This window comes from Topomyia yanbarensis, chromosome 2 (genome assembly GCF_030247195.1).
Source record: "Topomyia yanbarensis strain Yona2022 chromosome 2, ASM3024719v1, whole genome shotgun sequence".
Classification (NCBI taxonomy): domain Eukaryota; kingdom Metazoa; phylum Arthropoda; class Insecta; order Diptera; family Culicidae; genus Topomyia; species Topomyia yanbarensis.
Window position 1 is genome coordinate 11034517 of NC_080671.1, and position 22473 is coordinate 11056989.

At 39.1% G+C, this 22473-nt stretch overlaps 4 protein-coding genes and 1 pseudogene across 10 annotated transcripts; 2 read left to right on the top strand and 3 right to left on the bottom strand.

Annotated features, from left to right (window-relative positions):
- Window positions 1–15: 15 nt before the first annotated feature.
- LOC131678777 (zinc finger protein 37-like) lies at window positions 16–2220 on the bottom strand. Its single transcript, XM_058959070.1, has 3 exons — window positions 2021–2220; window positions 1001–1962; window positions 16–947 (listed from the first exon to the last, which is right to left on the bottom strand). The coding sequence occupies exons 1-3, from the start codon at window positions 2061–2063 to the stop codon at window positions 183–185; spliced, it is 1770 nt and encodes a 589-aa protein (XP_058815053.1). The 5' UTR covers window positions 2064–2220; the 3' UTR covers window positions 16–182.
- Window positions 2221–2653: 433 nt separating this feature from the next.
- On the top strand, window positions 2654–4043 carry LOC131678779 (uncharacterized). Its single transcript, XM_058959072.1, has 2 exons — window positions 2654–2687; window positions 2749–4043. Exon 2 carries the CDS (start codon window positions 2788–2790, stop codon window positions 3946–3948), a length of 1161 nt encoding a protein of 386 aa, XP_058815055.1. The 5' UTR covers window positions 2654–2687; window positions 2749–2787; the 3' UTR covers window positions 3949–4043.
- A 34-nt stretch (window positions 4044–4077) lies between these two features.
- On the bottom strand, window positions 4078–5192 carry LOC131679310 (uncharacterized; annotated as a pseudogene).
- A 7643-nt stretch (window positions 5193–12835) lies between these two features.
- Window positions 12836–14069, top strand: LOC131678780 (uncharacterized). 7 transcript variants are annotated; one of them, XM_058959077.1, is made up of 3 exons: window positions 12836–12937; window positions 13154–13648; window positions 13713–14069. In XM_058959077.1, the coding sequence occupies exons 2-3, from the start codon at window positions 13193–13195 to the stop codon at window positions 14043–14045; spliced, it is 789 nt and encodes a 262-aa protein (XP_058815060.1). In that variant the 5' UTR covers window positions 12836–12937; window positions 13154–13192; the 3' UTR covers window positions 14046–14069. The 7 variants fall into 7 exon arrangements, with proteins under 7 accessions (XP_058815060.1, XP_058815058.1, XP_058815061.1 ...); XM_058959075.1 differs by having other exon boundaries at window positions 12852–12937; window positions 13139–13648; XM_058959078.1 differs by having other exon boundaries at window positions 12854–12941.
- Window positions 14037–16228, bottom strand: LOC131678776 (zinc finger protein 350-like). The gene is made up of 2 exons (XM_058959069.1): window positions 15873–16228; window positions 14037–15810 (listed from the first exon to the last, which is right to left on the bottom strand). The coding sequence occupies exons 1-2, from the start codon at window positions 16120–16122 to the stop codon at window positions 14126–14128; spliced, it is 1935 nt and encodes a 644-aa protein (XP_058815052.1). The 5' UTR covers window positions 16123–16228; the 3' UTR covers window positions 14037–14125.
- Window positions 16229–22473: the final 6245 nt, after the last annotated feature.

Here is a 22473-nt window from a genome sequence, read left to right on the forward strand (position 1 = left end):
TTGGTTTAGTAAATTAGTATCACTTAATTCAATCTCTCGCAACTATATCCCAGTCATCTCGCATGCAAAGTTGACCTTTCGATAGAATCTCAGCTATTGGAATTTAATTTTATGTTTTTTTAAATACTGTATAAATACATTCAACGCAAACACAATCTGCACTGTTTCAGTCAAAACTTTTTTCACATACAAAACTCATCCTCAAAATAATCATAATCTTCCACTATCAGATCATTTCCGTTGCCATACTCTAACGATTCATGCTTGGAGCGAACGTGTTTGTTGAGTTCTCCGTTCGTTTTGTACCGATTTCCACACAGCGTGCACTCAAACGAACGATCCTCGGAGTGGGTTAGCATATGTGCCGCTAGGTATCGTGGCCTGGTGAAAACCTTTCCGCACATGTCACAATTGTACGCTTCCGCGCCCCGATGAATTGCTATATGTTCCTTGTAACTGAACATGCGCCGGAAACGTTTGGAACAGATATCACACTTGAACGGCTTTTCACCCGTGTGCAGCTTTTCGTGAACTCGAAGCTGATTTGCAAAGGCAAAGCGTTTCCCACAGCTCACACATTTGAATTGCTGTAAATGTTTGGCCCGTTTATGCACATACATTGCTCCGTACGTTTCTGCCGTGTAGTTACATCCTTCGAATGGACACACGCTATTTTTCAAAATTGGAGGTCTCAATGGAGGCCTACCAGGCGCTTTCTTACTGCAGGAGTCATCCAAACAACTTCCCGTATCTACATGAACCTTGAGCTCCGCCGGAGAATCACTAGAAAACCGACACAACCCGCATCGATACAATCCTTTCTGGTGCAGAATACGATGTGCTCGCATGTCATGTCCATCTCGACAAACGTGACCACACAGATCGCAGCACAGATTCTGTTCGTGGATTGATTTGTGTCGCATAAGACGTTCCTTTGTTCCAAATATCTGAAATACAAATAGCTATTACATTTTATTCTGATGATCATAACCACATATACCTTCTGACATTTAGGACACTTGAATGATTCTTGATTTACATGCTCATGTCTTTTGACGTGATTAAGAAACGTTTTCCGAACCGTAAACGTTTTGGGACACTCTGTACAAACGAACTGGCCATTTGCATCGGGAACAGTTTGTCTATTCGTATTTCGCGCATTTTGCTTTTCGGCGGGGTCCACTTCTTCGTACTCGATCAGATCCTGACTATCTGCAGAGCCTTCGCTGGTAAAATTGATAATTTCGTTCAATTTTTTGTCTGAAAATCTCTCGCCATTTGAGCCTGTCTCGTTGTCGGACTCAATCCATTCCTCGGGCTCCAATTTATCTACCGTTAGGGGCAACAGTTCGTAACATGGATCCGCATCTGACCTTTCATCAAGTACAGGCTGAACTTCATGTTTCACCAAAACCTCTTCCTCCAGAGCGCTCAACGCATTGCTCACATCATCGTGAGCTAAGTCCACTTCATCGTGGATCTCTTCCACAATCATGTCAAAGTGGTCGGAGAGAAAACTGTCAGTTTCGATAATGTCATCAAGTTGTGATAGTTTATTCTCCTCCTCCTCCTGCTTGGGTGCCTCTTCGATAACGACTGATTTCTGCTCGGGTAGGGCAGAAACCAACCTACGAATTACCTCTTCTGTATATTTCTCTTTGGAAGCTTCGTCAGACTGTTGGAATTGCTCCAGTTCCTCTAAAAGTACGCCCTTCCAACAAAAACTTCTTAACCGTTCCTCCTGTTTGCGGAATTCCTGTGCAATACTGTAGGCCAAATCCAGTTTGGTTAGACAACGTTCGCAGAGGACTCTCGGCAGAGGCTCTAGGACATTTATTAGTGTTCCGGAAACTTTCCACAGCATCTCTGGTATCATGACTCCGTTGAATTCACTCGTCAGTGGCACCAGTACTGTTCGCTTGAGAAGACACAGACGACAGAAGGCGTCCAGCTGGGACCTTACTGCAAAAAATAAACAACTTTATATATCATAACAAAGGCTGAATATAATCTGCCCAACCAATATTGTCTGTTTGACCCATCACAGCTTGTTCCAGCTCCATAGCTATAGGCAGAGTAAATATCTCAGGATTTGTTTTACAGCCGAACGTTAAAAAAACTTCGAAAATTTAAAAATATATCATTATTTTGAATATTTTTGAACCTGTTTAAAAAACCAAAATTCCTTTCTTTTCAAGTTTGCTGACAGCTTGAGGCAGAGCTGCCACACAACTTTGTATAGAAAACCAAAGAGAATAGGAAAAGAGACGAATAGTGTGAAGCCAAAAATACCTTATTGAGCAAACCAATCGTGCAATGTATTGCGCACTTCCCACCAACCTGGACTCCGCACTTTTAAAGTGCGAGTGATCTCAAAACTGCGAGCTGTCAAAAAACATGTATTTCAAGTGATAGAGATGGTACTTTAATAGACAGACCAGTCGAACTAACCGGTCTATGACAAAAATTTAATGGAAGAATGGTAAGTGCGCAGTGCAGTTAGAATCCAGTTTTTGGTGCCACAAGCAATAAATATTGCGCATTTTGCACCTAACAAGACTCCTGCGTTGAAAATATTTGCACAGTGCATTCCCCTCACAACACATACACATATGCGTTCCGTTTTCTCGTACCCTATCTGACAGTTCTTTTTGTTTTGTGTTTGCAATTTGCTGCTGCTAGATTAGGTAGATATTTTTCAAAATTTCATAACAAGAGACTAAAATATGTGATATTATGTTTTTACAGAACCGTTTTCAGTCTCGGCAAATACGGATTAAAACAACAATGAATACGGACGATTCACTACCCCTGGATTCGGATCCGGAAGTTGAAGAGTGTTTAAATCGAATCAACTATTCTCGGGAGGATCTTTTGGTTGACGATGACTCTCTTGGTGCTGTATTGTCAACTGAAATGATTGAATACAGTTTAAGCTTGTCCGACACCGGGATGGATATCAGCAAAGCAGAAAACGTTGATCATCAACAAAGTGAAAGCAGATTTTCTCAGAACAAATTGCCAGAAGGATTGCTTGGTTGCTGGTTGCTGATTGCGGTACGGGATTTTAAGGGTCATAGTTCCGGCAAGGAAGTTGGTAAATGGGGAGTCTCCGGAAATACTGCCGAGCAATTCACTCATAGTTGTTGGCTGCTGGCGAAAAAATTTTTGAAACGAGAAGTGATTTTTACGTGCGATGAAAGAGGAGTGGCAATGCCTGTTTGGAGCTCCAAGCCGTTTCCGGAAGAGGGCGATTTTATCCGTTTTGCGTTGTTTAATGATAAAACCAACCATAGATGTTACACGGTAGATAAAGTCACCCCTACACTTTTACAGAATTGGAGAAACAAAGAAATCCATCTATTACTGCATGTTTATTCACTTTCTGTCAACAACAAGAGCGTTTTCAAGACAGTGCGCGAAGTTTTGTTGGAGCCGGAGGAACGTGACAAGGCTGGGGCTGCTTCGAACCAATCAGTTGCGGTTCTTGCGCAAAAATTGCGAGATATCCATGGTGATAAATGGGAAGCAAAGGACATTGCGTCGATGATGTGGGCTAATGCCATTTATACTTCAGAGTTTCACTGCCAAGAAAGGTTGCTACACGATGCTCCCCCTGCACATTTGGTGAAATTATTTTCGGTTAAAGAACAGCCTCGTTTGAAAGCAATTCGTCGAGGTTTTGCTGTTGCCCATAGTGTAAATGCTGGGTATCATGACGATGTAGAATCACTTCGTGAAGCCTTTGAGGACATGCAACTAACTGCTCAAAACATGATTGTCAAAATGCAATCAGTGAAACGGCACCTAGAGGCCCTTGAGCAACGAGACCGAATCGGCGACACGTTCATTTCAGCAGCGGAAGAAGTAGTGCAAGTGGAGGAAACAGACTTTGGAGCATTTTTAGCCAGTCGCGTAGAGGAGATGGATGATGTCGATCATCAATGATGATTTTGCTCATAACAAAAAAACAATTTTCCTTTTAAAATGTTTCTTTTTAATTACCAATGTTCTATTTAATAAGAAAACATGTATAATTTTTAAAAAACGATGTTTATATTTAAAAAAATAAACTTTTTACTTTCGCTTCTCTGAATTGTCTTCAAACCCAAAGCCAGTGAGATTTTCTTCTAGGGCAATTGTTGGGTCAAATCTTCCACCTCTTACATAACCGCATTTGCGAAACAGATTGTTCATTGGGTGATTAGAAAACGTATCCAACGCCTTTGCAACCACTAATTGAATGTCCTTCTCGCCAGTCTCTTGGTAGATTTTTTTCAAGTGCCTTTTGGTTAATCCGAATACGATCTCTATTGGATTGAAGAAAGGACAGTATGCAGGTAGAAAAATTACATAAATACCCAATGCGCGCAAATAGGAAATTATTGCAGAATCACAATGAATGCGAGCTCCATCAAGAATTCATACGGAGCAATAACCCGGGTAACATTGTACATTATCTGAATTGAGAGCAAACTGTCTGCAACAAGCGAAAAATTTTGTCCTATTAAACGTCCCTTCGGTACAGAAAACCTCCTGCATGCCTTCCTGGCTTATGAAGCATAGCAATGAAGCTCTTGGTCGTCTTAAAAATTCGCCTCTACATATCAACCGTTTCCCCCGCACAGCGTATCCTCTTGTGCGTAGCATAGATCTGGAATCGAAGCTTACCTCATCCAAAAAAACTAAGTTATGGTAATCCCACTTGATTTGATGCAATTCCTCACAAAACCTTACGATATCTTCCGTTCTGATCTGTATAGCTCTTCGTTCCAGCGCTTTCCAGGTTAATCCTTCGTTGTGCAGTATACGACAAATCGAGGACGCCGAAATTGTGATGTTAAATTGGCGAGCAAACAGTTCTTTTGATTCATCTAAGTATAACGTTGGTTTAGCAAGAAATAATTCCACCAACCACTCTCGTTTATCTGCTCCAAATTTTTTTACATCCCGATAATATTCTTTCCTCGAAAAAAACCCGTTTCTTTGGTAAGTTTGGATCCAGTTAGTTATTGTTGACTTGTGTTTCCGGTACATGATGGCAAGTTTCGCTTTTGAAAGTCCTAAAAAATAGTAGCCGTACAGCACATAATAAACAGTGTTAACCGATGCGCGCCGCTTAGAGACTTCTGAAAGTATATCAGCCATTCTATGGATATCTTTTTTAAATATTCACTTAAATCTTTATTGAAATTTGCAACGCTCGTCGATAAAAAATGACACGACATATTTATGTTGTTGTCAAAATGCTGCATGAGTATTAGTGAGCGCGGAAAACTAGCTGTCAAAAATTTCACGCGCTAGGGTCTTAAAATTCATAGGATGGGCAATACGACTTGTATGATTATCTTTACATTTTACAATTTATTGCATATGTCAGTAGTTCGAGTTTCATACGAGCATCTTATGATTCTCATAAACATAAGAGAAATGTATAATATTGTCTTATGATAATTCAAAGATGCCTTATGGAACATGAAATCATAGCAAACCAAACCAAATAAATGCCGTTTCATAAGATAATCTTATGATTTACATAAGTGCTACTTGTGGCTAAAAATTATACGATATTCCTATGAAATTCGCTGTATTTTTTGCCTGAGTGTAGGGTAACCCACAGTCTATATAGAGAACAGTTGCGCAGAGTGAAGTAAAAAAAAGTCTACCTATCGAGCACAATTGGAATCCATCTCTGATACCTCTGCAGCAAAGTTGGATTCTAATTTTGCTCGATAGGTAGACTTTTTTCGGCTTCACTTTCTGCACACTCTTTGCGTTCCTTTATACTAAGGCCACAGATAACAGACGTTTAGGCTCGATTTGAATCGTGTGTAAATACCCGCTACTGAAATTCCGAATAAATCAGACGTCTGAAACACGTTTGGCAAACGTTTGTAGATGGTGCAGTAATCGGTACAATGCAGTTAGAGTACAGCTGTCAAACACGTGTAGCAAACAGTTGCGCAGATGGCAATAGTGAAACACGGATTTCCAACGTTTATCAATTTGAAAATTTACACAGGTTTTTGAGGAAATTTTGTTCTAGCCCAAACGTCTGTTATCTGTGCTAAGGCCTTTGGAGTAACCAATCTAATTTGGACCCCTACATATTTTGGACCCTGTTAATGTATTTGCCTCCTACACTGCAAAGTTTCTCTGCATTTGTTTGGTTTGATGCAGCAATTACATTCCTTGGGTTGTCTATTAAGTTTCAATATCATTAGTTCATCTCTAATTGTTTAAAATTAAACAGAATCCACAGTTTTCAAAAATATCACCGAAAACTTTTCATGTTTCAACGATAGCCAAGAGGAACCGGTGGAAATGATACATTTTCAAATTGGATTTAAATGTACAATTATAATATTTTTTATCGATTTAATTAGTTTGTCTGATTTGGTATTATGCATGTTACGTGTTTGAAAAGGTTTCTTCGTAATGTTTTATCTAAAAAATCTTAAACAAATGGTGTCCACAATATGTCTTAAAAAATTGATATCAACTTATTTTGGACATCCCCTCGATTTTCTTTCTTGACAGCTATTTGTTTATCGAGTTAGAATAATCAAAAAGTGAAAAATTTCATCATTTTTCCTAGAATCGTCTGAAACACTAACACGAACAGGAACATCACGATTCAAGCGACGTACCCAAGTAACATTTGAAGTTTTATAGCACGCCACAAGTGCAATCTTAGTTTTATGAGTGGCCATGAAACTACCCTAAAACCTCAATCGTTACTAGGGTAATGCTGCTGTTTTAACATTGTGCTGGACAGTTGAATACCACAAGGCGAAAACTGAAGAAAAAAGGAAAGTAAGAGAAGGGAAACAAAGAAAAATTGAGCTTAGAAAGAATACCAAGAAACCACCTCGTAAGCAAAAGAATTAAAAATTAATTTTAGTACAAGAAAATTCCTGACGAACTTTGAACCTTTATTTATCATCCACTTGAGGATGTCACTCCATAATACTGCTACAGATGAATTGTTACACGAAATATATTATTGTTAACTCAATTGCATAACATTTAATGCTGCTTTGCTGGGTCTGCAGTAACCTAATTGTACCGAAAATTTTTCTATTTCTCAAAATGATAGAACTAAAAAAAATACTTCATGCAGTCAGCCTTCCATATAAAGATTAATGTACCATTTTTGATTGGCAGTCACTGATTTGCTTAGGTTCTTCTTTCATGCATTGAATATACTGCAAAGAGAACGAGTCAGTAGGTCAGTTTAGTAGAAAAAACTTCACTGTTTCCAAAATATATTCAGTCACATTAAGTGTCTCGAAAATATGCTTGGAACACTGACCAAATTAGTGTGGAAGGGTCCGAAAAGTGAAAGATTCATGCTGTGAAGAAATGTCATTTTCGAGTTTATGTCAATTTTTATACATCCATTGACAGTTTTCTTTCAAGAACAGTAATTTTGGAGCAGACTCGTGCATGTATTGCATTAAAAAACATAGGTAAGCAAATATTTTTTGACGTTTACGTAATTTCACTTCCTCTAGGGGTCCAAAATTGGTTGGTTACCCTAAATACGGATTTTCCATACCAACGACTGAATACCACATTGTCGTGTTAATAAGCTCTTCATAAGAGGTAAAATACCAAAAATAATAACACAGACAAATTGTGCGAATGATTAGTTGATAATAAAACGAGTTATTATAATACCTGAATAATAATAAAACATTTTTCAACCTTCCATTGTCAAAAATCACTGTATGGAGGTATTGAATGATAGTTAAAATTTATGCAGATAATTTGAAAAATAACAAAAGAAGTCATGGATAACCCCATCGATTTCGTCGAGGGGCAAGCACTAGTAGGTTTGAGTGCGTCGTATTGAAAATACCAACGCATTTTGAATGTCATTAAAGTACAATACTTCTGTGTCGTGATTTTCCATCGATTCTTCGGAAGCCAAAACGAACCGATTATCTTCCATGGCTGCTAGTTGGGTGTTAAAGGTTGAAAGATAGCGTGGGGGATGGGGCACTCGACCCGCTCACTGCATTATCCGCTGGGAGAATGGGGGAAACTCGACCTGCTGCTACTGTTGCTTCCTAAGGCGATCCGTTCGCCAAGTCGTCCGAAATGCGAATGAGCTTCGATTGAAACAGCACGGCTGTTTGAATCGAAGTGAGGAGAGAACTCGACCCGCTCACTGCACTACCCGCTGGAAGAATGGGGAGAAACTCGTCCCGCTGCTACTGCTGCTTCCTGAGGCGATCCGTTCGCCAAGCCGTCCGAAATGCGAATGAGCTTCGATTTTTTTCCATTCAATATTTTATTGGTATATTTTCTTTACATTTCTGTGATGTTTTACATTTTAAGTGACACAATTTTTTTTCAGCTTTGTTTTGGGATGATATTTGTTTGATTGTGTTTTTGCTTAGCCTATTTGATCGTTTACAACTGATTGTTGTATGATTGGGGGATGAGCTTCGATTGGAATAGCACCACTGTTTATACCAATCGAAGTGGGGAGAGAACTCGACCCGCTCACTGTACTATCCACTGGGAGAATGGGGAGAAAATCGACCCGCTTCTGCTGCTGTTTCTTTGATACGTTCGCTTCGTCGTCCGTTGCAAGAATGCTCTCTGCTGGGTGGCGTAGTTAATTTATGTGTTTTAAGATCTCCACGTGGGGTGGCATACAACCAATAAGAAATAACCGAAGCGAAAGAAATGGATTACATTGTATGATTGTGGGTGGGAGTCAATTTAATGAAAGTTTAATATTCATCATTCATAAAGTTGGTTTTAGTTCTTTTGTCTTATTTTCTACATTCTGTTGTACTAAATAAGGTACTTAATGTAATTAATGTCGATGTGCAAGTACTTACAGTACGTACCTGTTGGCGGTAATTAAAATATTTTGCGTATTTAACGCACGAATGCATTGTACTTAAAATCTTTTCTGTAATTAAAGTACTATGAATTTGACACGTACTTTTGACATAGGACTATAATATACTATACGTCTTTATTTTCGATATGGGGGTGCACTTTGCAAATTCTTCAAAAATGGTATGTAACGAAAAGTGGTCCAATTTTAAACGCTTATAATTCAACCATCTCAATTTTTTGCATATATCGCCCCGAAATACTTCCAAGAATAGATTCCAATAGATAAACCCAAAAATGTTTGATATCATGGCATTGAAAATTTAAATAATGTACAACCTCGTCAAAATATCTCACATTTATACACAGAAGATAGCGCTTCCCAAGTCCGGTACGACATATTTGTGTACCTAGAGCGCTACGCTTCAATGAATGACGTCATCATCAACTATTTAAAGAACGGATTTGGCCGGACAAGCTCAGTTACCTGTTGAACGGCAGGCGAAGCAGATCACTGCGTCGTGTGTTTTTACAGCCAGTGTAGCTGAGTTAGAAGTCCGTTAGACTGGCTGTGGAGGTACGCTACCCAGTTCCATTCAACACGCGGCTGAGCTTGTCCATTCAAACACTATGCTTTCTGTTGTGTTGTGCTCGTTTCCAGCACATTTTTATGTACAATCTTGAACACAATTATTCGTACACAAAATCACTTGTACATTTGAGCTCCAGCATTGAGATCAACCTAATACTCATTAATTAGACTTGTTAATTGCTAAATTAGTTTAGTTCATTTAGACAAATTGTCAGTTGGACTTTTTTATACAAATACAAATCGACTACACAGAGCATACCTAACGTTATCTGGTACCAACATCTGATAGCTAAAGCTATCAACTTTTTCTAGCCTTTTATTACGCTCTTTAAATATTCATCACTCAAAAAAAAATTGATTTTACACATAGATTTTTGCAATTAACGGAGGCATATAGACACTATTTGCTGGAACATAAACCTAATGTGTGTATTTACAAGAAATATTAATCTTACATTTACATTTCATAACTATTAGGCACATAAAACCCCATTCTATAATAGTATGCATATATAACTTATGTAAGTGCATAGATAGTTTATACAGTTGACACATAGAAGGTATGTGTGCGCGTGATAACAATAGCATTTCTTCTTCATATGAATTCTAAGCGGTTTGAAGTAAATAGAGTCATTCGATGAAACGGCAGATCGACACCTTCTATACTTGTTAGATGCAGGAACTATGGATTTCTCCTGGCATGAAATAGAAAAATACGCCGAGTAAGATGAGGAGCAACTAGAAATAAGAACATCCTTGAAAACAGGGCATTGGAAAAAACAACACCGTTGTTACGAATCACAAGCAAAGTATTTACATACCCTAGGAGATTTGATTTTTAAAATGGATCGGGTGGTTTTACCATACAAACTTCGAGAAAAGCGCTCCAGATTGCACATCAAGGCCATATGGGAGCTGCATCTATGAAAAGGATTCTGAGAAACTATTTCTGGTGGCCAAAGCTCAGTAAGGATACTGAAAACCATGTCAAATTATGCAAAACATGTTTAAGATTATCTCGCAAAAATGCACCATTACCTTTAACAAGCGAAAATCACGACAATGGCGCAGGCGGTACGACACATGACGAACCAAGAAGGTAAGTTACCATGATGTGCTAAAAAAAGTGTTGGCCAATTTCGCACTTACAAAGCTTCTGATGAGAAGGCAGAGCTACAGAAAACTATACTGCACATGTACCTCCGATGTGTAGGCGGAAAGTACTCATTTTTATTTAAATAACGAAACATTGAAACGTGATTGTTGATTTCAATTTAGAACTCTAGTCAGAGTATGTTCGCCAATTATTTTTTTCGTATGAACTATGGAATTTTTATAGCAACTACTCTGATTTGGTTAAAAAAAAGGAAATCAGCATAAATAAGACTCCGATGAGAAGGCGGAAGCTTGATTAATTAAAAAAAAAAGAGTATAGTTCTCTGATGTGAAGGCAGAGCACTCTCAGAATAATTATGAAAATAAGACCGAAATTTAATAGAAAATTTTCGGTATCCTCAACAGGAAGTCCAAGAAAGGAAGTACGAAAAAGATGCTTCTGGAAGAATTAGCTGCATTAAGGCAGGAGTTGGCTCGAACTCGGAATGAAAAAGATGCATTGTTGAATACTTTGGCGGTTTCGGATGCACCCAACGCGTTTGACCCTATAAGATGCAGTACTGTACGTGACGAGTCAACTGGAAACGTCGAAGGAACACTAATTGCAAGTGTTAACAATATGTCGCTGAGTACGATGAACATCCCTGAATGTAAACCTACAGAGGGTGAAGCGGAAATTGACAAAAAGGGCTACGCATATTGGAAGAACATTCTTGTTGCTTCCTTGAATTTGATTCAAGCAACTGACGAAAACACTAAAATGGATGTTTTCAGAATTAAAGCAGGGCCACAGCTTTTAGAACTACTGCAAGGAATCAAGTCGACAACCGAAATGCCTGATGAGAACATGTGTCCATTTTCTAACGCGCTTATAAAACCAAGGGTCCTTTTGGTTTTGGACTCATTCGATACTCGGACGTCAAGGAAAGCAGTCCACCAGTAGAGCAGCAGTCCACTAGCAGAGCAGCAGTCCACTAGCAGAGCAGCAGTCCACCAGTAGAGCAGCAGTCCACTAGCAGAGCAGCAGTCCACCAGTAGAGCAGCAGTCCACCAGTAGAGCAGCAGTCCACCAGTAGAGCAGCAGTCCACTAGCAGAGCAGCAGTCCACTAGCAGAGCAGCAGTCCACCAGTAGAGCAGCAGTCCACCAGTAGAGCAGCAGTCCACTAGCAGAGCAGCAGTCCACCAGTAGAGCAGCAGTCCATTAGCAGAGCAGCAGTCCACCGGCAGAGCAGGAGCTTACCAGCAGAGCAACGGTGCAGCGGTCTACCAGCAATAACAACCGTTGCCTAGCAGCAACGTGCTAACAAAAGCAGGTGGCTTTTTCGGACATCATAACGAGCAGCCAACCATGGAGCTCAACAATTATGTTCAAGCACCAAGCGAAAATCACGACAATGGTATAAAATTGCGAGATCTTGTTGTGCGTATTTCAAACGTCAGATATCTATAGAGTACGTCTCCTGAATAAGTTTTACAGCGACACAGAGCATTTTAACACCATTATAAATACTTCAGGCGAGCTATTTCGAACGTTTAAATTGGCTGAGTTTTATGTATGTCAGCTGGAGGAAAACAAAACCCCAATTAGTGTGTGTGAAAGGAATTGTATAGAACTCTACAGCGACAAGGTCTACCCCAAAAAGTGTAGGTAGACTTCAATTGGACAAAAAATGATTAGAACGGGAATTTGAAAAAATATTTAATCCTCTTGTGTTGTTGGACATACAAAACGGCGATGTACACGGTATGGATTTTAGTTGCATTTCTCGCTCACTTGTTTATGTACTTTCTCACATTTACAATTAAGTGGCCACATTCCTCCCACAGCTCCGACAGGTGTGATTTCTGCGCTGGCCTATGTAGAGCACTCTTTCGGCGTGTGCTTGCCGTTACGGAAGAACGAACAAATCAGGTGCACCCTGACGATGCCAAATTTCTCCATTTCCTCGCTAGTGCAATCTAACTACATTACATGTTACAAACGCCGCCGAACCCTCATACAGCAGCTAATTATTTTCGAAAGCTGCTTTCAGATTTGGCCTAGCACGGAAGAAGTTGACATCAAAGTGGATCCAGAGTTAGTACACGAGGACGCGGACGATGAGCGATCAGATATCGGTCACTACATATGTGTCGGTTTGTCGTTAGACAACGAATATAAAATTAACAGTTTGTAATCCAAAACTCCACAACCAGAGGGCTAAAACACTTTAAGAGCTGTGCTATAAACAATATGCTATAATCCAATGAAATCCTTTTAGAGCGATGATGTTAGCCTTTGCACCAAGAGCTGTCAAAATTTGTAATCAATCCATCCAACGTGCTAATTTACGTTTTCAACGTTCACAGAAAACTTGCATTACCTAGCAGTAGGTAATTTTAAATCTGTGCATCCCACTTCTTCCAACGAAAAACGAAAGAGAGGGAGTCCAAATTTACCCAAAAATATTGAGATATTCCCCAAAGCCGACTAAACTTCATCCCATTAATTTTGAGTAAAAAAATCATTCCCTCTCCCTCGTTTTCCGGCAGTGAAATAAGGACAGCAAATTAAAATTACCTACTGGTAGGTAATGGATTTTAAGTGTGTTAGGTTTTTTGGAAGTTTGTTTTGCTAAGTAAAGATGGTAAAAGTTAAACGGAAATATCCTGAGCAACCGGTTCAGCAGGAAGCAAATGACAGTGGTTCCGATTACGACGTGGAACACAGTTTCAAGCCAACGCCAACAGTGAAAACATTGAACGAAGAATTCCCACTCCCAAAGCAAGTGCGAAAAAACGTTAACAAACGGAGTAGAGCCGATACCGACAGTGAATCTGAGGACCAATCGAGTAGCGATGATGACGATTCCGACGGAAATCTGCCTACACTAACAAAATCACAGCTAGCTGCCATTCTGCAGGCAATCAAAAGTAACAAACGATTAGTGTTGAACATTTCGAACGTGGACTTTTCTACCGCTAAGGAGGAGATAGAGGAGCACTTCCGGAAAGCTGGTCGTGTTAAAAGCGTTCGCATTCCAAAACGAAGAGCGTCCGGGTTTGCGTTCGTTGAAATGCTGGATCCGGAGGGTTTTCAGGTGAATAAAGAAATTGTGATATTTAAGGGTTCATTTGATTTTATTTTTTCTCTATCGATTACAGAAAGCGTTTCTTCTAGACGGAAGCTATCTCGACGGACGGCAGATTCGGGTTCGTCTATCCGAAAGTGGAAAAAAGAAGTCTCATCAAAAGATTTTGCTACTTGAGAAGAAAAATGCGGAAATCCGAAAGCTGAGAAAAAAGAACCGAACGCAACCGGAAGCCGTGGATATAACTCTGGTTCCAAAGGTCCAACCAAAAGAGATTGAGAGGGATCCAATTTTGGACAAGAGGAAAACAAAACCTCCCACGAAAAAACAGATGAAAGCACACAACAAGCGGGTGTCGATGAAGGCAAAATATAGAAATCTAGCTAAAAAGGGAATAAAGGTTTAGACAAACATCAAATTTTTATGTTCACCACTCAGTTTTTTACTGGATAAAGCGTTCCCTTCCGAAAAAATGTTTCAGGAAACTCAAAATTGTACAAATCCAGCGCTAACCAGTTGTTCAATTTCCTCTTTCGATACTAGTTCAATTGTTTCCAACACTTCCTGGTGCGTTGTATGCTGCCTGTGTTCGTGATCTCGTCTGGCCTCAAAATCGGAAAATTGTACCGAACAAAACCGACATACGGAGGAAACTTCCTGTGGTTCTACAGATTCTGAATTTGAATTTTGTATTCGATCTGGAAAATGTTCCCGCAAGTGTCGTCTCAATGAAGCAAATCTCACAAAAACTTTCGGACAGTGTTCGCAGCGATAAGATTTTTGACCAGACAAGTGGAGCAGCTTGTGCTGCCGAAAGTTGTACTGGTGGTTGAACCGTTTTCCACAATAAGGACATTCGAAGGGACACTCTCCGGTGTGCGTTCGAGTGTGTCGGTCAAGTGAAACCTTGGTAGTAAAAACTTTACAGCACTTGCTACACTTGAAGCGTTGCTCAGTTTGACTTCGATGTTTCAACGCATGTGCCAAGAATGTTCGTTTCTTATCAAACGTCTTACCACAGACATCGCAAGTGAAGCCATCTTTCTGGAAGTTCCGATGGATCCAACGTATATGCGAATATCTACCGTACTGTGTAGAGAACCTCTGTGGACATTGGGGACAAGTGTATGGATAGAGATGCGATTGTAGGTGACGGTTTAAGGACACCATTCCTTTTAGTACGATCGGATTAGTTTCAATACTGCACTGTTCGCATTTGTAAGGCAGCATCGCTACGTGAGATGTTAGATGTTCCTCAAGCACTTGTTCGGAGGTAAAAGCTTGCACGCATACGTAACATTTGTTGGGAATCAGCTCTGGCATCACCAATTTTTTCGCTGGTTTTTTTGGTCGACTTTTCTTTGGCTTTACCAACTCTGTCCAAGAAAACACGTACGACTTATTCGCATCACTTGGATCGTTAGCATCTTTCTTTTTGTGACCACTAGCATTATCATCAGTAAGATCATAAACAATTGAATCCTCCTGTTGGTCAGCCTTAATATTATTTCGAAACGCTTCAAGATCTACTGGATTCAAAATATCTTCATCCCAAATTTCTTCGTACCCCAATGCATCCAGTTCGTTTACCATATCCTGCTCGATCAAGTGTTCGACATTATCAAATTGTTCCCGTATTGCACATGTCCCGTGTGACGGCGCTGTTTTGTCGTCGAGTACTAAAATCTCAAAGTCATGAATATCGGTGTGTTTGGAGGTCTTAATTATGTTTCGCTCAACCAATACCTCTCGACTGGTTTTCATAATACTATCGATATAACTATCTTTCGTTCCGTTTGATACATTCGAAGGCGGTTCATACTGCTCGTAGTAGCTCAACAATCTTCCCTCTTTCACCAAAGCTCGCAATTTTTCCGCGTTCATCTGAAACTCGAGGCGAACGTTAAATGCAAAGTCGACCTTCGTCATGCACCCGGAGCAGATTCGATTGGGAAGATTTAAATTTGGGTGAAATTGTACTCCACAAATCAAGCGGATTATTTCCGTTAAGTTCATGTTGTGAATTCGAGCATTCAAAGGAAACAGTGTTGAATGTTTGTGAAAACAAAGTCGACAAAATTGGTCTTTCAAGTGGGATATTCTGGACTGGTCTTCATCTTCCGCTACGTTCATGGTGTCCTCATCATCCAAATCACAAATCGAGGGAATTGCTGAAATGTGAATTAGCTTAGAGAAATGTTTGCATCCAATTTCACTATTAACTGATACTCACCCCTGTCGGCCAACCTTATTTCGCCATCCTTGGTTAGCAGATCCGAAGGGAGAAAATGATCGGAGCAAACAGTTTTGATTTTCCAACGAAAACGGAGGGGATTGGAGATGGCCAGAGCATCAAACCATTGTGAACGCAGTATTTCATTCTGAGGGAATGGATGGAAGCTAACCGAAGTTCTCGAAGCGATTTCCGGGGGTTTCCCATTAGCATTGCTGTTCGGACAAATAGGAATGCAGCAGATGGACATTAACGCTGGCTTGCCTGTCGCTTTAGGAAAACGTTTGCTAATCTGGAATAACTCTATTATTGGGGAAACAACACTATCAGCCGAAATGACAGTAATGTTGATAAACAATATCTTTCACTAAAGAGAATGAAAAATAATATGCGAGATGCGCATTAAAATATTTAAACGGTGGGGAAATGCCGATGGTTCAACTCAAAACTCGTCGAATATAAACAAAGTTTATTCTGAAATGTCAAACAGGGCGTCAACATCAATGCACGGAAACAAAAAACTACCTAAAATTGAGTTCCTTTGACTCAATCTCGCGGTATCGTGGGGGAACTTAAAATTAGGTAAACCGTGTTGAAGGTACACTGAACAAAAATGATTGCAATATAGCGTATGATTTATCATATGAACGGCCTAAAAACTCGATGTTGACGATTTCGAATGGCAATCATTCAAAAAATAGTGAATTCAAGATCGAATGACTTCATATTTGAATTGGAATGAACAGGTTGTCGATTTTTAAATGATAAACTTAACTGTAAAGGAATTGATTGCACTCGAAAAAGTAAACGATGGCGTTGATAATCATCATTCCAAATCACAGCAGTTCATCATTCGTATTTCATCTGTTTTCAGTGCTCGGGCTGAACCAAATGACAATCATTTGATGCGCGTAATGCGATTGGGAGAAGTTTTTCTTAGTTTTTTCTCTTTACTAGTAACAGCATTTACTAAAACCACATCCGTTCACGAGAGCAAAAAAATATTTGTAATTTTATTAGTGTTAACGATAACCTGGTAGTGAAAACTGTTTTTCAGGTCAAGAAAAATAACAAATATTGTTAATAGTGTTTACTGGAAAAATACATCCAGTCCAAACGATTTATTTGTGCCCATTTTCGGACAATATCACTGGCATGGGGGTCTTGAGAGCATACAGGAAATCATCCGCGACGGTCTTGGAACTGCAAAAAGCAAACAACTGTGAAAGACGAGGCGAACGAAGTATTGGATAAGGTGTCAAAAAGACAAGAGGTAAAATGTTTGGCAAAGGTTTGTACACGGTCAGTTTCACGATCTGGTTAATCATTTTAGAATATGACAGCGTTCATCGGATGCCAACTCTCTGTTAATTGGTGCCTACATCAATTGTGACGCCGAAATGGCCATTAAGTTTTGATATCCCAGTAAGAGCACAATGGATATCATTGGGAACTACTGGTTCCGAAATATTACGGAGGTATATGGGTTCCACAACGAGTAGTTACGTGTGGCAACCCAAAAGTCTGGAAAATTTTCACGGGCCTGCTCGATTCATGTTTTCAAGGCGGTGTCAGTCCCGCAATCAATACACTGAATTTTTGCACATTCGGGAGTTGCAGGATATGCCACATGCCACATGAGGAACCGATATGCGATCGGATTTGGTTCTATCCCGATGACCGCGCCGGCTGGACTGTTGCCGCTGCTACATACGGAACGTGCCATATGCCATATATATTCCGAATCACTGTCGCGAGGAGAGAGATTTAAGAAGTATAGCTCCCATGCCTCCGCATAGCTCAATGTGGTCCTGATGTTCGTGTGCCAACAAAGTAAAAGATCATGGCATGTTCGGTGATAATAGTGAGAAAAAGAAATTGCACATGTCCCTCGAACAATAAACTAATAATGTTCAAAGACAATCCAAAATTTAGTAAAATTACACACTATACAAGACGTCCGGATTTCCAAACAAGATTTGATTGGATATTTGAAAACAGCGCATTCCCGTGGAGACAATTTTGAATAAACTTTTAGCAACTGGCGTCTCCTGCACCACGACATATAAGTTCTTGACTTTGAAAAGCTCCGATGAATTCGAAACCAATGAAACCCTGGCCGAAGAAGTTGGTAGACCAGCGGACAAATTATACCTACAGCTATGACTCGCTAGATGTGGCCAACTTTGTATCTATTGTTCGTGAATGGAAGCAGACATGCTCCGCTAGCATATTTCCTCTATTCAAAGAGCTTGGCGTAATAGGTTCTCCGAAACGAATGTGACTAAAACGTAGTATTGATCCAATCGAACAGCAATTTTCAAATATCAGCGGCTCGTATCAATTTGTCCATTTTTACAGAAAAAGTAACAAACCGTTGAGTTCCTATATATTAATCAACTTCCAAACGACAATGTCCTGGATTTATTTAAGCTTGAAAAGACGGATGTTTTTCTTATATACGATAGTATCAAATACGACATCATCGCACAGTCATATAGTTTTAGGTGTACCTATGAATTGCCGTCTCTTATTACCAAGAATAATTTTCAAAAAAAATACTTGGTTGGAAATGAAGTAAATCCAAACTACGCTAAATCTCGACTGACTGGATGCATCCTACGGGTAGCATCTTTTTAAATTCTCGTTGAATGTGAAGATATATCCTTGTACGATTTCGACAGCTAGGATCTGTGATAATTATATGGAGTATCATTGATCAATATTAATGTTTCAAAGGTTTTCTTCCATTTAATGCCACTATGTTTAATAGTGGAATTAAATGGAAGAAAACCTTTGAAACATTACGTACATTCCACTAAGACCTCCGTTCGCGTATATATTGTGATCAATATTGTTTCTCTTTGTTCAAAGCCGTCCATCAGGATTCTTCTATTACCACGCATCTCAATAAAATAGAGCAAATCGGATGCCACAAACTTCCGTAACTTCTTTCCGTAATATCCTAAGAGGAGAACAAACGAACTATACTGAAGGGAGCAACGGAACCGGTTATCACCTCAGACTATTTACTATTTAAACAGATTTGAACTAAAAATGTTGTATTTGTATACCATATCTAGCCAAACATTTGAAAAGAACCCATCTGTCAAACGTAAAAATAGAGGAAATTATAAAAAGAGTTTTTAATTTGTTTCAAATTCATTATAATCTTATTTAAAAAATTGTTACTATTTTATTTCGTTTGATTGCGTTAGATATATCTTACATTTGATTAATAACCGACAACAAATAAGTGTAGCATGGGATTTAACTTTAATAAATGTAATAGAATCGCATTCAAATGAATAGCTAACGGCCAGTCAGCAGCTGACTTCATTCAGTAACATAAATTATACTAAAGCTACAAGGTGCAGTGTCGCGACTCGATTCATTATGATTGGCAACTATACTAAGCAAAATTTGGAATGCAAAAACCATCTTTTTATAGTACGGTAGTAAGTTTTAAGCATTTGATTTGTGTTTATGGATACGAATTTGTTAAATCTAGGCTGCGATAATATGTGAGTCCTACTTAAGCGGAATTGTTTAAATACAAACTCACCGAAAAGCAGCTATTAGATACTATTTAGAAATGTTTTCAAAAGTTTATTATAATAGCCAATAGTTCTTAAATAAACCAATTAAAATAATATTCGTTTGCATCAATTTCATCACGAAGTATATAAAAACAAATTCCTTTGAACTAATGGTCTACCTAAAACCAAAAAACTATCGATTTGCTGTTCGAGCAACTTTCATTCAATTTTTTGATGACATGCATGCGAAAAAATATTTGGAGTAGTTCGATTTTCTTATTTGCTATATAAATTAAACATGAGACTATCCGATCGAATGTGACGTTTTAGTTGTTGAAAAATAAATGATCACATTTCAAAACAGAATGATTGCTATTTCGAATTTTACAACTTTTGCTTTTATCTTTTGTATGCCTATCATTTGATGTTTGAATACAAAGACGAAAAGTTGATTGCAACAAAAATCAAATGGCAGTCATCCAAAACACAACTGCCAATTGTTAAAGGGCCAGGTCAACAAGAATATCATTCGATTTAACGCTACGGTTTTGGTACAGTGTAGTTTCCATTTAACCACGGCAAAAATTACAACTCATTGATAGGTTTTTTATACTCAAATTAAAGTTGAATTTACCAAATTTTGAGTATACCCCAAACAACTCAAAAGTACCTTCCTCCACGAAAGACCTCGACTAGTCGAATATCTCGTTTTGTTTTTGACAACACTAATAAGTGCGAAAGCGACGCACAACTCAAAAGTAAGCTAAAAGAACTTATTCTGCAGGTTGTTTTATTTAACCGTGTGCGCCGTTTAAATTAGAGTTACTATATTAAGAGTTAGGCGAACACAAAAGCCGAAAAACTGGCAGCTCTTATATCAGGAAAAAAAAACACACTGGCATCCCATGTAAATGGGGCCCATATTCGGTTTTACACCAACCGACATAACCCCACAAAATGACCCGGATGAACTGCGTTTGACAATTTTCGGTGGTTTGTTTACATGGGCGTTACGTGAGTTTGAGTGAAACAGCTGAGCACCCGTTGCACTCAAACTCACGCAACTGATGAAGTAAACAAACCACCGAGAATTGTCAAACATGAACTTCATTCATCATGACTTCATTCGTGTCGTCATCTTGTAGAGCTCAATTATTGGCTCGAATCAAAACTCATCGAAATGTCAATGACGGTAGGTTCATCCGGAGTGTTAATTTGTGTTTACATTTTGCTAGCGTTGCCAATTTTAGTTTGTGTCCACCAAAAGTTAGGACGCTTAAGGTTCAAGTTACCTTTTTTAAGCATGTGTTAGAATTCAACGCTTGGTAGTGTGCGTAGGAAAATTTGTGTTCAGCTTTGCCACCGGATTATCTATTTAAACCTTTTTAAAACTCTAAAAGAAGAATATCAGTCGATTTATTAGATCATCACGATTCAATTCATGCAAAATACCTGCTGGAAAAACCATCGGCTTAGCTAAATGGTGCTTTTGAAAAGGTGGCTGTGGTTTTTTCATTGCGCAGTTGTGTTGCGTACCCCAGCTCGGTGTGGTAGTGTGATAAAAAATCACAGCCACTTTTTCAAAAGCACCATCCAGCTAAGCCGATGGTTTTTCCAGCAGGTATTTTGCATGAATTGAATCGTGATGATCTAATAAATCGACTGATATTCTTCTTTTAGAGTTCTGAAAAGGTTTAAATGGATAATCTGGTGGCAAAGCTGAACACACTTTTTCTTACGCATACTACCAAGCCTTGAGGTAACTTGAACCTTAATGTAAAAGTATATATGTGTGTGTGCATATGGGAAGTACCATCTTTACCCGCTAGTGGCGTTGTTGTTACTGTCTCCAGATTCAGGACAGAGTTGCCAGTCTTCTTGATATGCAGTCTTCGATTCAATATGTTAAAATTTAATTTGAATTTACCAAATTTTGAGTACACCCGAAGACTACATATCAAGAAGACTGGCAACTCTGTCCAGAATCCGGAGACAGTAACAGCAACGCCACTTGCGGGTAAAGGTGGTAACTCCCATTTGATTGAATTTCGTGAAATTTTGCCTACTTTCTGAATCTGTAATAAGTTTTGGCGTTCATTTGATAAAGTTATAACATATTTGTCGACTGAAGATTCGTCAAATCGTTGTAAACGTCACGAAAGAATGTGTCCATTCCACTTCAAAACTTTTAACTCGATAATTTTTTTTATAATTAATAAATTTATTTAGGTCCAAATACGGTAGCTCGACGAGGCCGGTTGTTTGTTTTTTTTACAATAAATAAAAAACAACTATGCTCAATTTTTGGTCTCGTTCAGGCGATGCTTGCTGCTGCGTGTTGAGATCCTTTTTCTAAGGGCGAAATATTGCCAGTGTTGTCCAGGTCCACTGCAAGTTGAGGTTCGTTTCGTTTGTCTTCTTTCGCGTTATCGTTCACGTCCATGTCCTCATCCGTACTACTTTCCTGCTGCTCGCGATCGGATGTTCCAGTTTGTGGTTTACTCTTAAGGGTCGTTATAGTATGTTCGTTTTTGGCATTCGTTTCGTTGTTGTTGTTGCTGGTTGTTGGTGCATGATCCGGAGATATTGGTTTTGCAGCTGTTAGTGGTTTAGCGTAAGATGGTTATGTCAGAGACTAATCGAGACTCCCAACTTCCAAAGAAATCCCTGAAAACTTATGGTTTACAGTGTAATAGAATGAGTTACTTTGGTCCCTCGATATGTCACTTCACTCACCTCACTCAGTCCTTGGCACAACAAGCTTTTAATAATTTTAATCTAGTGTTCGATGGTATTTAGAGTTATCGTTTATTACTGACGCAGCGAATCCATGAGAGTAGCAATTGAAGTACTGAAAAATCTCCGTTGTTTTCGAACCAACCGAAGTCGAAGTCAACCTATGTCGAATTTATCCTATTTTGCGTCTTGATTCTCATTCCTCTGGTTTCAAAGGAATACGACGAAGTTTTATCAAGCGGATTAATTAAGTAATTTTCAAGAGTTTTCGCCTTCCTTTTTTCCATAAAGTGGTAGTTTTGTGATATTTGAAGTGTCGCGCATCC

Excerpts from the sequence above, each read along its gene's own strand:
- LOC131678777 (XM_058959070.1), bottom strand. The coding sequence starts at position 2,063 with ATGGAGCTGGAACAAGCTGTGATGGGTCAAACAGACAATATTG. Across the intron at positions 1,963-2,020 it reads GGGTCAAACAGACAATATTG|TAAGGTCCCAGCTGGACGCC; the intron begins GTTGGGCAGATT and ends TATTTTTTGCAG. Across the intron at positions 948-1,000 it reads AGTGTCCTAAATGTCAGAAG|ATATTTGGAACAAAGGAACG; the intron begins GTATATGTGGTT and ends TTTGTATTTCAG.
- LOC131678779 (XM_058959072.1), top strand. The coding sequence starts at position 2,788 with ATGAATACGGACGATTCACTACCCCTGGATTCGGATCCGGAAGTTGAA.
- LOC131678780 (XM_058959077.1), top strand. The coding sequence starts at position 13,193 with ATGGTAAAAGTTAAACGGAAATATCCTGAGCAACCGGTTCAGCAGGAA. Across the intron at positions 13,649-13,712 it reads TGGATCCGGAGGGTTTTCAG|AAAGCGTTTCTTCTAGACGG; the intron begins GTGAATAAAGAA and ends TATCGATTACAG.
- LOC131678776 (XM_058959069.1), bottom strand. The coding sequence starts at position 16,122 with ATGTCCATCTGCTGCATTCCTATTTGTCCGAACAGCAATGCTAATGGG. Across the intron at positions 15,811-15,872 it reads AATAAGGTTGGCCGACAGGG|CAATTCCCTCGATTTGTGAT; the intron begins GTGAGTATCAGT and ends TTCACATTTCAG.